The sequence below is a fragment of the Bombus impatiens genome, unplaced genomic scaffold, assembly GCF_000188095.3.
Source record: "Bombus impatiens unplaced genomic scaffold, BIMP_2.2 scf_0637, whole genome shotgun sequence".
In the NCBI taxonomy this organism is placed as follows: Eukaryota; Metazoa; Arthropoda; class Insecta; order Hymenoptera; family Apidae; genus Bombus; species Bombus impatiens.
This window is the reverse complement of record NT_177056.1, coordinates 443,485-456,845: the sequence shown is the minus strand read 5'-3', so window position 1 is coordinate 456,845 and position 13,361 is coordinate 443,485. Positions and strand designations below refer to the sequence as shown.

Here is a 13,361-nt window from a genome sequence, read left to right as displayed (position 1 = left end):
ATTTCGCGCGGCCGCGACTATCGCTCTTGTTCGACGGCGAGAAATAGCTAATAAACTAGAATTACGGGATAAATCGGTGTTAAGGAGGGCGAAGACCGAGAAGGGAGAGCAGTGAGTCTCTTCGGCGTAATAAGGACGCCATCGAAACTTTATAAACTGAATATTATTGAGATAGCGCGCGAGCCGCGGCGTGACAGTGAGCGATGAGGCGGTTCCCAGCCGATTTTCTATTAAACGCCGATTTATTTATGGAATATTCGATGGGACGTGTCCCGGCAAGAGCCGCGGGCGCATCGAGAAAAATTCAAATCAGCCTTGTCGCGCCATCACGCCCAGAATTTTCCTCGCAAAAATAATACCGCGGCATAGACGTCCTCCTGAAAACCGGAAGCCTTCTCCGAACACGTTTGATTCTCCTCTCGATTTTTCGTCTGTTCTCGTCTGTTACTGAATCTTCTGACAGAAAATTTCTGTCTATCGTATTATATACGTTTCAGAACGGAGATGATCGCCGGTATCGTTCGAACAGCGAACAATGGTTCTTAATAGACAATTAACGAACGTCTCACGATCGTCCCAACAGCCGAAATCGTTCAAGTTAAAAACAAGGTAGACTTTTCGCGGTCTTTTTTTTTTCTCCTTTTTTTTTCTTGACTAGACGCGGAATACCGCATTTTTAATTTCATTATATTCGCTACTTTTGCCATTCTCTTTTTCTCTTCTTCTCTTCTTTCTTTCTTAGAACAAAGCATTCGATCAACCTTCAAAACTGAAAAAACGCCTTTCTTTAAATTATTGTACTCCATTTTCCAAATGTCTGCCCGTAATTCAATTTCCAGTTGAAAAAAGGTCTTCGACTCCCTTTGAAGTAATATACACGGGAGGAAATCGATTTTCGGTAATATTCTTTTCATCGTGGCTACCAGGAATGATTTTTAATGGGTAGAAGGTCCGATAGATGTGCAATCATTTACCCTACGTCCCACGTTTTATCGAGGCAAGATAATTATTTGCGTGAATAGAGGTGGCTGCGACGGAGCAGAAATCCATCACACTCGATCAACCGTCGTTTCATCTCCAATAATGTCTAACAGTCAGTCAATTGACGACGTATCCCCCGGTTCGTTTATCTTTTTATGTGCTCTTTTACCATCCAAAGGACAACCTCGCCGCTTTCAAAATGGAAAATTCGTCAGCATATACAGGGTGTCTCGTTTTAGTCTACCCACTCACGTATCTCCCAGCATGTCTCAAATATGAAAACACTACGTTTTGTCTTCCCTTGTCTTTTATACGACATGTTTTACGAGATCAAAGTTAAAAAATCCTTTAAGACTCGTTCGTAGAAATCGTTCGTCGACCCGAGTACCTCGATGCTTAATACGAATACTTGATATTTTCCTGTAGGGCTTTAAAAATTGCATCGATTGGCGTACAAGAGAGGATAGCGTGCAGTTTCACTTTGAAAAACAAAGATCAGGTTGAAATCTCGAAGGCGCGTATACCCCTCGAAACAAGGTAAGTTTCGTTCGAGACGAGAGTAGCCTCGATAACGAGACAGCCTGTATAAAGAGACAGATTCGTATTCAAAGGGAATTGAATTTGGAAATTCTGACATATCGATTGTCTTCTATATTAAAAAATATATATATTAAAATTATTTCTATATTAAAATTTCGTTCCTTTTTAATCGTTATTTCCATTTCCTCTGTTCGATGGTAAACATGGAAATTAATAATACGCGTTAAAGTGGCAAACACGGAAATTGATAATACACATTACACGTTCGAGGAAAAATTCCATTCGAAGGTGAAAATTTCACAATTTTTAACGACGAAAAGAGGTGGACGTTAATTGGTAAATCGGAAAAACAAATAAACGCACGATTATTTACCTAAAAGGAAAGTGACGTGGCAGATTGATCAGGCGATACCACGTATTTCACATCGCGCGAACCAACTAGTACTTTGAATCCGAAAATAAAAACTAGGGCAGAGAAAGAAAAGTTGAGTGAAAAGTTAGGTAAATGTTGCATAAAGGCAGAGAATGAAATCCAACGCGATACATTCGGAGTCTTAACGTGATTCACAGGTCCAGTTTTCGCGGAAGAGGCCCGTTTCGTTCTCCGACTACGAAACGGGGCGTCGCATTCGCTGTTTTGCATTCCAGCCTTTATAAACTCGCCTAACGGCAATGGTTATCGCCGTGAGAAAGCCCCGGTCGTTTCGAAAGAACGCGATCGAGCTGAAACGGCACGCGATTCGGGAACAGGCGACCATAAAATCACGGCGAATCCCTTTAATTGCCGAATGGCCGCTTTGGGCGCGAAAATCGTTTGTAATTTCGCGCCACTAGTTGCTGCTCGCTATAGCAGGGGGCGAGATATTGCGCTTCGGATCGTAGAAAATGGTCTTTAGTATCTCGTGAATTTCGTAAGTGATATTATCTTTTGGCTAAACAGAGAATCTGAAATTTAATCGCCATTACCAATTATCGACGAAAGTATCCTATGCTCTTTGGATATCAACGAATTATCCCTATTAAACAAATCTTTTCCAAATTTCAATAACCCAAAGTTCCTGCGATATACCTGCAACATTATTAAATTTAATATAAAATACCGTAGAGACACGACGATTAAATTATGCAAGGAATATCTATATCGATTGAAAAAACAGTAAAATTTATCAGAAAACAAATTACTGTTCGACTCGAACGGTATACGAAAGAGTGTTTTATAAAACATAAAACAAGTCGCGCAAAATCTCAAGGAAGAACAAAGAAAGGGAAATATTTGAATGCTTTAAGAGGCGAGAGAGGGCTTGGCGTGATCGTCGACACGAAGCAAACAACGGAAGAATTTTTAAAGGTGCATGAAAATGCGGAATGGGGAAAATGGAAATGAGCGCGAGGGTGAAAGAGGATTAAGAGAAGGCCTTTGAATAGCCTAATAGACACAAAGTCACCAGAAATAAGTTCCATAAGCTCACTGAACCGATTCGGATCCTCTGTCCGACGCGGAATGGCCACGGATAGCAGTCGAGACCTGTTGCATCGCAACGCTGTACCGGCTTTAGAAAACCGACTTGGATCTAGATATTGCCGTTTCACGAATTAGAATTTTCGTACGCGACCTCGCGCCGCGACAATTTCATTCTCGAGTTTACAAGCTTTCAAATTTTTACATCGTCGGATCGTGAAAAGATTACAAAATATCGGATATCTGTAGATCTGGAAATTTTCGAACTTTCAAGTTCTCCGACTATCAAATGCGCAAAAACTTCGGACGTTCAGTTTCGCGGTATTCGTCCGCGGAAATGTAGAAAATACAAATAAGAATTCGTTATTTTATGGAAATTAAGCGGTTCGCTCGATATGAAAATTAATTCCCTGTTTTCGTGTTTTCAGGACACAAAACCACGCGGTAAATTAGTCGCGTCCTCGACCAACATATCGATAGATATCGTATCAGTGGTAGCCACGTAGATTCCTCGCAAGTATTTCCGGAGGAATTTTAATTAATATACCGTGGTTCGCAGACATTTAACAACGTCATTCTTCATTCTTTTTCATTCATTTGCAAATATCCGTCTTCTATTTTCCTATAAATTTCAGTGTAGCATATTCGACATATTTTTGAACCACTTATTTCATATTACTAATTTAGATATTTTCTAATAGAAGAAGAAGAACTCATAATACCAATTCGTACAAATTAGCGATATAACAAACTTATATTTAGCCGATCTAATAACACTACATAACGCATCACTGCGAATTTAAAGCGTTCGTTCGATAAAAATGGAGCATCAAAATCGAGACAAAAAGCGAAACGTTTCTGCTAATAAAAGGGATCGTAACATCGGTCGAAAGTTGCAGTAAAAGCTAGCCAGCCGTAAATATTAAACAGTACGGTTCGAAACGAGGGCCGTTAACGCGAAAGTGCGATAGGAATTCGGATGGAACGACCGCGACCGGTTTTACGCCTCGATCAGTTTCGCCAACGATGCTTCTAACATCTCTCTGCATTAACGCGTGCGTCCATTTGCCGAATTAAAACATCAGAAAAAGCGTATAACGGACAAAGAGTCCGGAAGAGCGACGAATTACGCGATCGAAAAGAGCAAGAGTGAAAATTGATTAAAACCCTACAGATGGAAGAAAATCGACGTTGTTTGAAATTTCTATTTCAATAGGTAATAATTTATTCGTCGCGTGTTCAAACGGTGTCTCGCGGATACGTACGAACGTCGCAAGAACAATGGCATCTGAAAAACTTCGTAGAATTAACTTTTCATCACTTACCAGACATTGGAAATTATCCAGCCAAAGAACGACCATCGAGACACACGAATACATACATATACATGGTATAAAAACATCTTAACAACGACAAAAGCATGCCTTCTTCACATCGATAGAGAAACTCAAGAAAACACGGAAATAATAAAGGAAAAAGGAAACGACGCGTCACGTGCTCGCGACGTGGAAAAAGAAGCAAGCTCTACACGCCATCAAGTACGCTTTCGGCAACGGTGCTGTACAGGAAAATAATCACTGAGACAAGAGAAAGCTCGGAAAGGGTGTACGACGTTGGTTCACTTACCCCTGACACCGACTCATCTTTATCCTTTTTATCCAAATTCAACGTTTTCTAGTATTTCGATAATTTTCGTTCGATCGATCGTTCATCCACGACGTACCGATTTCTTGCTCCGCGGATCGAATTCGCGTTTGATTAATCCTTTCAGCGGCAACCAGTTTTTTTTAAAACGAACGCATCTGGAGAGCAAGCTCTAAGATAATTTCTCAGTGCCACGAATCCTTTGGAAAGAATTTACACCGAATTTACACTCGAAGAACGAAACTTGCTTCCTTTAATTTCTTTTTCATGCTTGTGATGCCAACTTCTCTCTCTTTTTCCTTTTTTTTCTTATATTGCACGTAATAGGAAATTCTTTCAACGGAATGAGAAACATTTTTATCACACGCTTGTAGGATATTTTTTTCGATGATTCGTATCTGATATCAACGTTAAATCGTTTCGCGCCGCAATGTGGTACACGCACAGAAATTTCACAGAAATAAAATACGTTTCGCGAATGTTTTCGCCAAGTGTCGTTTTCTTTTTAAAATACGATAGATAAAAAAAATATCGACATTTAACGTCTTAAAGAAACGATAACGATAAGCAATGGTATTATTCGTTCGTGTCATGTTTTGTGGCTTCTTGTGCTACAATATATTTGTGCTAATCGTATTTTACCGCTGAAAGGATCGATAGATATACGTTTCGGCAATAACGTTCGATAAATGCGTTCCTTCGGAAATTTCCTTATTCTGTGAATTCTGCAGAGATTTCTTTTAAATTTGTAATTTGTGATTTCGTTGAAATTTGAAAGATACGCTGCCAATCCAAACTGGATGATGGCGACTCACCTTTATTCCGAGGGTAGGAGTCAGCATCCCATAGTCGGTAAGGGGTGGCAGCATAACGGGGGGTAGGTTTGCCATCATCATACTGTCTAGAATCTTCGCACGTACTTTCCCTTCGTGCACAGAACACAAATCAATTTATTGCTTACTAGACCTACCTGGAACACAGAAAGACAGAGAAAACGTTAGCTAAGCACGACAAAAGTGAAAGAAAATTGGAAAGGTAAAAATAAACGACGAATTATTACAGAGACGAAGAAATACCGTTAAATTAGCGCGGTAAAAGATTATTTGGCAAGCTTACAAGGCGAGTATTATTAGAGTCGAAGTTAGAAAATAATCCTCTCGGATACTATTTTCCGTTTTTGGGAACGGTGGCAATGTTTACCGAGACGCTTTCAGCCGAAAATTTGTAAAGTGGGCTAACTGTATCTAACGCGAAACAGCAACTGCAGTCGCTGGAACGCTGCGATATCTCAGTAAGTAACCGACGAGATCAATCGGCAACGGCGGAAACTAAAAGACAAACGTATTCACGCTGTAGCTTCGCTTGGAAATTTATCGTCGAATCCAGCCGATCGTTGTTTCTACGTAATTATCTATCAACGTAAGAGTATCGAAATATTCATTTTGCCCCCTTTCGACGTCAGCGTGTTTCTCATTTTGGAAAGCTTTTAATAACATCAGGTGTTCGCGTTGAGTACAGTTACCCTGTACTATTGAATTTACTATTCGATAATAGATAAGGCAGCGCGAGGGCTCTCCAGAGTTGCCAGCTGATAGCCGGAACAGCGAAAATCGTTGGTAGCAGAATCTGGTTTCTTGGAAACGAGTCGCTTCTGGCATCGAGATGGTAATTCCGTATCCGCACGCATCCTCCCCGTGTAAATCGCTGGCTTAGGAGCTTGATTGTTTGCTCGCCGGCTAATTAAAGTGTACTTAGAGACCGGTTTCGTTCGTTGCCGGGATCGTCGCCGCTGTAAATCCTCAACCTCGTTTCCAGACCGTAGGGAGCTGCTTTTTGTAGCCGACAAATATTATTCGCCGTGTTTTGGCCGAGTCTTTCGAACGATCCTTTAAAATTCAAAGGTTGAAGCGCGAAAGTAAAACTAAAGATTTCAAAGATCCAGGCAGTATTTTACCGTACAAAGATATTTACAAATTGAACGGGGGACTCGCGTGTAACAGCGATAAATGCAACTGATTTTTAAGAACTTTTCTTAGATTATCTACTATCTGCTGGTCATATGGGATTAGATCTCTTTCAGACGTAAATGAATAGTCACGAAGCATAAATGTCATCGTTATTAGATACACCACTGCTAATACCCGATCGAATAAAATCGAATAAAATCGAATAAAACGAACATCCACGCGTCCTCGAGTTACCACGAGCCTTCGTCGCGTTTAAACGACTCGAGAGATCAAAGAAAGAGGGTGGTCGTGTAACAGCAGGAGGATAATTTCGTCCCTCAACCACTAAAACAGCGCGGCAACACGACGTTCACGGAAATAGAAATTTCGCCGAAGGTCTTACTTCGGCTTTGCCGGTTAAGCCGCCACGGATCGTGCTGTTACAACGTTTCCCTCCACAACCTCGTGGCACAGCAACCCTCAACGTCGCCCCTCATCCTTCGGTCCAACCCGCGGATCGACCGCTGCCACATGACACAGATCTAATTTACGAACGTAAACTGTCGTGCTGGCGTTCAAGATTGCGACTCGATGACGGGGATAAGTCGTGAAACGAGTCGGTGAAACGTCTCGTTGGCCAAAGACTTATGCACGCGCCTTGCGTTGGTCGAATATCGTCGAGCAACGCTGTCGTATTCCGGCATGCTCACACGGAGATTCAATTGAAATTGCAGTGCAAAATTGTTAGAGCTTAAAGTTGATAAAACGTTCTGATTCTGCGTTTCATTCGCCTTTTGTCACGTTACGTACCATTTTCTTTCGTATATTATAACAATTCGTAGACATGCGAATTTTCATCGATACCGTCGTATAATTATAGAAAATTCGAAGACGCGAGAGTACAGTACAGAGTGCACGACTCTGATTAAAGCGAAGTAAAGAAGCGCATCGAGTTTAGTCGTTTCGAATAACGCGCTTGTCTCTAGAGCCAATTCGAATGGACGAGCCATCGAGTAACGTCGAAGGTGCCGCTCGGAGTGTCGTCTCCTGGCGTATCCCTGTTCTTTGGTTCCATTCTACCACCTCTTCGATTCTACTCGCAAACCCAGGAAATTCTATAGAGACAAATCGCAATCTAACGACAAATAAACATCGAGAATATGCCATAAAGAAGAAAAAAAAACGAGGGACGCGTGAGAATCGTCAGACAGATCGATCGCTACGCACCCTCCGGCAACTCGACACGCGGAAGCTTGCCCGTGTCGCTTAATCCTCCGTCAGATGAATTTTTTTCCACCGAGTTCCTTTCTCCCCTGTCCACGAGGAGGCGAATCCTGTCTTTCTCCCAGCCGTCGTGCCTGGAGAAAACGCCTGGTTCGCTGTTTTATGCAAGCCTCGGGTTTTATGCAATGAGACTGCGATATCAAACGGCCGCGAGAGCCGAGAGCCGTGAGCCGGACGAGTGCCGCTGAATAAAATATCCGTTCGCGTAAAAAGAAAAAGGAAAAAGGAAAGAGGCAAAGGAAGAAACAGATAAAAAGAAAAAGAAAGAAAAACGAGGCTTGACCAGTGTCGGCAGGGTGAAGAAGCTCGAGGGGTGGCTGCGAGCCAAACGCGCCACGATTCCCCGTATTCCACGGTTGTTGCACCGCTGGATCTTGCTTTGCTCGCGGATATATCGGACGTTGTTGCTGTTCAAGCTTTTGTACGTTCCGATGCGCGCATTGTCGATGAACGCGTTGCTAATTCTCGTTTTTTCTTCCAGGTTGGAGGATTGCAATTTTATTTGGGAAACGGGATACGTAGATTTGACGACTTCTTTGTTCTCGAATCTCTGTGTGTTTCGCTGCGTTCTTCGTACCACGTGCACGTTATAGTTGATCGCGTGTTTCTCATAAGCGTGATCGTTTTATATCGTAGAATTATAATTTCATTTTATATCGGTACAGGGATTGCGTGAGATTCTTAAAGGCCATGTCGATCGATTCTACTTTATGCTAAGTTCAATTTTGTTAATTTTATATTCAAATACGTAATTTTAGTTAATAATTTTAGATAATAGTACAAATATTACAATGGTACGAATATTATAATCTCGAGCCTCGCTCCGTAAACGTTTCAACGGTTACCAGAAACCGAAATCGGGGTTGGTTACATTCGTCACGTTTTTCAGTGGACGAAAATCTTCGAAAATGTGTAGAAAGATTCGTACGGCATTCTCGAGCCTTCCAAATAGATTCTTAATGTTACCTATCCTGTAACTTTGTTTCAGGAAGAGAGCCAAAGGTCTGTCACCTGCCCGTTTTGCGAGAAACCCACGAAATTTTCCAATTTGCTCGTTCAAGAAAGATCCCGGTCTACGGAGTAAACATGGTACAAAATCCATTGGAAAAAATATGAGCCGCTACTAATGTGAGCCGATAGACTAAAATTAACAGATTAAAACGTTACAAAATCACAGAATCTCGATATTCAACGATAGACGATAGTTGCCGAACCCTGGCACGATCGGCAAAATTTCAACTACGGTGCAGAGATCCGTAAGTTATTCTACGATAATAACTATAACTCAAACTATAACGTCGCTCCTTTCCTCGAAACCAGTCTCCATTCCAAACGAATCAAGCAAGCGTTCATTTATCATTCGAGCACGCGAACGCACACGTACATTCACGAATCGTTTGCAACAAGTCGCAAAGAGGAAGAGAGAAAGAAACAAACAGGCGGACAAACAGAAAAAGAGAGAGAGAGAGAGAGAGAACAGAGAACGCTCGACATTTCCATTCTCACGTCGCACATTCTCGTTTTTCCCTCTTTTTTCGCCCCTTGCTCGGAGTTAATCGCCGGAGAATTAGCCACGGTTGGATGCAGAATTAATCAAACGCGACCCGTTTCTCCGCGTGCACGGCGGAAACAGAGGGTGCAAGAGGAACTCGCGGCCAGAAATAAAAGGAGAGGACGTGGACAAGCGTCACGGGCGCTTTATCCGCTGGTATTAACGCGGAATAACGTGTGCAATTATCGCTTTGAGCAAAGTGTGGCTCTCTCGTCTATTTCCACCGAGCTCGTAGCTACGTTTAGCGCGTCCATTTCGTTGTTTTTATTGGAACGAAGAAGAGAGGAGACCCGACAAGAATCTTCTTGATGTTTACGATGTTGATGACGCGGGCGAGTTTTAGGGTGCGTTTGAGAGACGGTTTATAACTGGATGGTGGACTAACGGCACGTTAGTCGATCTCTGGCAGACCGAACTGACCCGCGTTTTCGTTTTTCATCGAGTTCTTGATTTCACTGGACAGCTACACGATCCGTATTCGAGCCTAAAAAAACAAGCGATTTGCTCTCGTAAGCTCGTCCATAGCAAGATAACGTACATACAGGGTGTCTTATTCTCCGAGGAGACGAAGCTCGACCGTGAAATCGGGGGATGATCGCGAAGATCTCAGAGAATTCTCCGATCCGAGACGATGGGTTCTTTCGAGGTTGTCGTTAACGAGTACGATCGGTCGACCGTGCTCAGCCGGTGGCTTACGATCGATCGACATCGAGCCGCTAATTGGCAATCGGTGTATCCGCATTACGGATATCGACGGTGACGCACGAACGATGACGCCACACCGATGTTTAGCGCGGTTCTCTGCTAACGATGTCTGCCTTCTCCTACTACCGGTCCGTTTCATTTCGTAAAATCTTACGAAAGCAAAGTTAAACACATAGATACACAAAGACGGTTTAATACTCTTATACGGAGAGTGCAAGATAGGATTACGTTTGTACAACCGCGGTCAACGACGTGTATGTTGGACGGCTACCAGAAAACGCCATCTTCGAAGAGCAGTTCGGCGCAATTTTAGAGAGTAGCGGAGCGGAAGTCGAACGGTACCGGAAGCAATGCACCGGGACCCCTCATCGTAGCCGGAGATGACGCGTGTTTTCAATTACTTCACAGCCGATGCGCGGTGCGCGCTCGAACGAGGGACAATTTGCATTTTTAGCCAATATTCGAGTCATCGGTTTCGACGACCGTAACGCCTCTCCCTCTCTGACACGCTCTCTCCCTCCTGTTCGTTTCAAAACAACGATTTGGTTTCGATGTACCTGTTGCCGATTCGGTCGCCCGTCAACTCCTCGCGACAACGAAAATTTCTTTCCACATTTGGAACATGCTCGCTTCACTTGGTATTTCTTTATTATCGTCTGAGCAATTTGAAAGACTGCGACGCGATAATTTTATTGGTTCTAAATGAATTGGTTATTGCACGCAACGCAAATGGAAACTATAACTGACTGTACTGAAATTCAATCGCTGTTACCAGCAGCCAATTTGAAAAAGTTGCACCAATTTCCTCGGTTCCATTTTCCAATTACGATGGCAATTCGGAGAAAGTAAACAAAATATCAAACTAACTTATCTCCTTGCACAATTTCATTCTCGTCGTGACAGACTCTGAAAAGTCGCGGAACCTTCGAATGAAATATGTATTTCAATTACGATCAGGCTGTTTATTCATTCCTCCGCATAACTGCTAATAAATCAAATCAATTTACTAATAAATTATTTGCCGGCCTGCCATGAAAGTCGACGCGGTTTACAATTGTTGTTCTTATCTGCCTTGCACTCTTAACCGTACTACACCCTCAGGACATTCCTCTCGCGAGACTGTTATTTGACTATCCTCCTACCGATCGATCTAATTTCCACTCACAGATCCCTGAAATCGTAATTCTTCGTAGTCATTTTTCTCAAACTTATCTACTAAATGCAATCGTCCAAACGTAGAATCACAAATTCTCGAATGGCCAGTAGCAAAGAGGTGCGCGACGTTAGCAGAGCAAGCTGATACAAGACGTTTAGGTTGTAAGACTCCAAGATAGAATGTCAGCGTAAACGTAAACGAAGATGTAAGAGGAAATGGTCGAAAGTCGGGAAGCGTGGATAAAGTAAATCTGACAACAACAAGTTGCGAATTCTCGTATTGGCGTCCGATCGAACGGATACGTTTTTAATCGATTAATTTTAAAGGATTGATCGTTCTTTTAAGCGGCCAGTAAGGATGCAGAGCGCGGAGCGAAGCTTTTTCGCTTTAGATCGAAGGCTGAGAATCTAATCCAACTGCAAAACGGGCACGTACACGGGTATTTTACTTTAAAGAGGACTTACGCGAACGCGAAATGAACTAACCAGGCAAAATAACAAAAGGCCCGATTATAGTAATCACGTAGCCAAGTCCAGGAACGTTTCCCTGATACTGAGTTTTGCTCGCGCTTAAACCTTAAAGATCCTCGATCCAATAGGGCAACGAATAACCTAAGATCTTCTTTACTCCGATGAAAGTAATTTTTACCCGAGGCTTCTTCGAAAGTTTTAAGACGGCGTTTGGGTAATTGCGAAAGCTCTCAAAGTAGAAAATTATCGATAATTAATGCGTAATCTTTCGGTTACGTACCTGCTTCACGCGTATCGTTCTATAGGGTTAATAAACTTTAACAACGTTCGAAACTTTCAAATTCACGAATTTGTAATAATCGTAATATCGATATCGCTACTGTGCAATCGGGAACTTTTTAAATTGAAAATTACCCAGATCAAGCTCGTAATTTAAAGTTAGGATAATTAGAATCGATGACGTTTAAAATTTGAAATTACGACGTTTTATAGTTTTTCTTTGGCTCTTTTTAAACTTTAAACTCGGTTCTTCGAAGACCAAAGGATTCGCGGGACTTGGAAAACGAGCGGGACGTCAGCAAATTTAGAGATTGATGCAAGGACAACGTGGCTCTATAAATACATACTAACTCGACTTCCAGTTTGCTTGCCTCTGGTAAGGGACATAGTTGGTGCAAGAAGGAAACATCCCCCGAGACTAGAGAAATCCTGCGGGCATCTTTTGCTACCAGCTTCTTCCTATCCTTCGGATAGGGGGCGAAGTTAGGGTATGGATCGTTAATTCTGATCCGAATATGCCCGGCAAGAGGGCAAAGTCGAGTCTGATTCGGTCGATTTTCGTTTCAAAACTTGGCTCCGATCCTCGGACTTTTTCTTCCGATTCTTATATGTTCGATCCTACTTTCCAGTTGCATGGAAATATTCGACAAAGCGAAACGGGAACGTTTCACTTTCTTAAAATTTGCTGCGAGCTTGTAGCAAATTTAAAAGTTGCTGATATTAAATTACGATCGAAATGGCGAGTTTTTCCGCCAAAAGATACTAAATTAATTTCAAATACAAATAAATAAGCCCGCTTAATTCTCGTCTCTCTAGGGAAAATTACAAATTACTTCGTAACCGCGCGTTCGTAAGATGACAAATTCCAATCAACCTAATCTCGAACCACGAATTTCCGAAATTATAAAACGCCGTAATCGCAAGATACTATATACCGAATATAAACGGCAATTTCCAGAGTAGATTAGAATTAAGTTTTCCAAGAACAGCTAAAACACAGCGTAAAATAAATTTCGACAGGGGAATCTAGTTATTTTCGAAAATCTACTCTCTTAATAGATCGTTACGCTTAATCGAAATATTCGAAGGGATGGAATATCGAAGAGGGGTTCGAATAAGACTCGGGGTAAAAAGGGCTTCTCGTTAAAGTAATGCGATTAAGTTGGGCGCGTTTTGCCCAACATGAAAGTTCCATAGTGCTCTCTCTCCTCTTCGGTAGTGCGGTGAAAAAGAGGCAAGTGGCCGCGCAAGAGCTTTCGATATTGTCTTTGAATATCGTTGAATGTTTTACGAGATGCACTCAAGCTTTCGCCCTCTGTTCTTGCGACGTTTAACGGAGGAGAGC

The 13,361-nt window shown here is 42.2% G+C and overlaps 1 protein-coding gene across 13 annotated transcripts in view; it reads right to left on the bottom strand.

Moving 5' to 3' along the window:
• The window catches only part of LOC100745429 (polypyrimidine tract-binding protein 2), a 423,740-nt gene that overhangs the window by 242,868 nt on the left and 167,511 nt on the right, over positions 1–13,361 (bottom strand). For 5 of the 13 annotated variants that reach the window (XM_033322434.1, XM_033322435.1, XM_033322437.1 and 2 more), the window contains one exon: positions 5,440–5,594. The exons of the other annotated variants lie outside the window; for them this stretch is intronic. In XM_033322434.1, coding sequence (XP_033178325.1) covers positions 5,440–5,520 — 81 coding nt within the window. In that variant the 5' untranslated portion in view covers positions 5,521–5,594. The remainder of the gene's footprint in view (positions 1–5,439; positions 5,595–13,361) is intronic. 13 annotated transcript variants of the gene reach the window in all.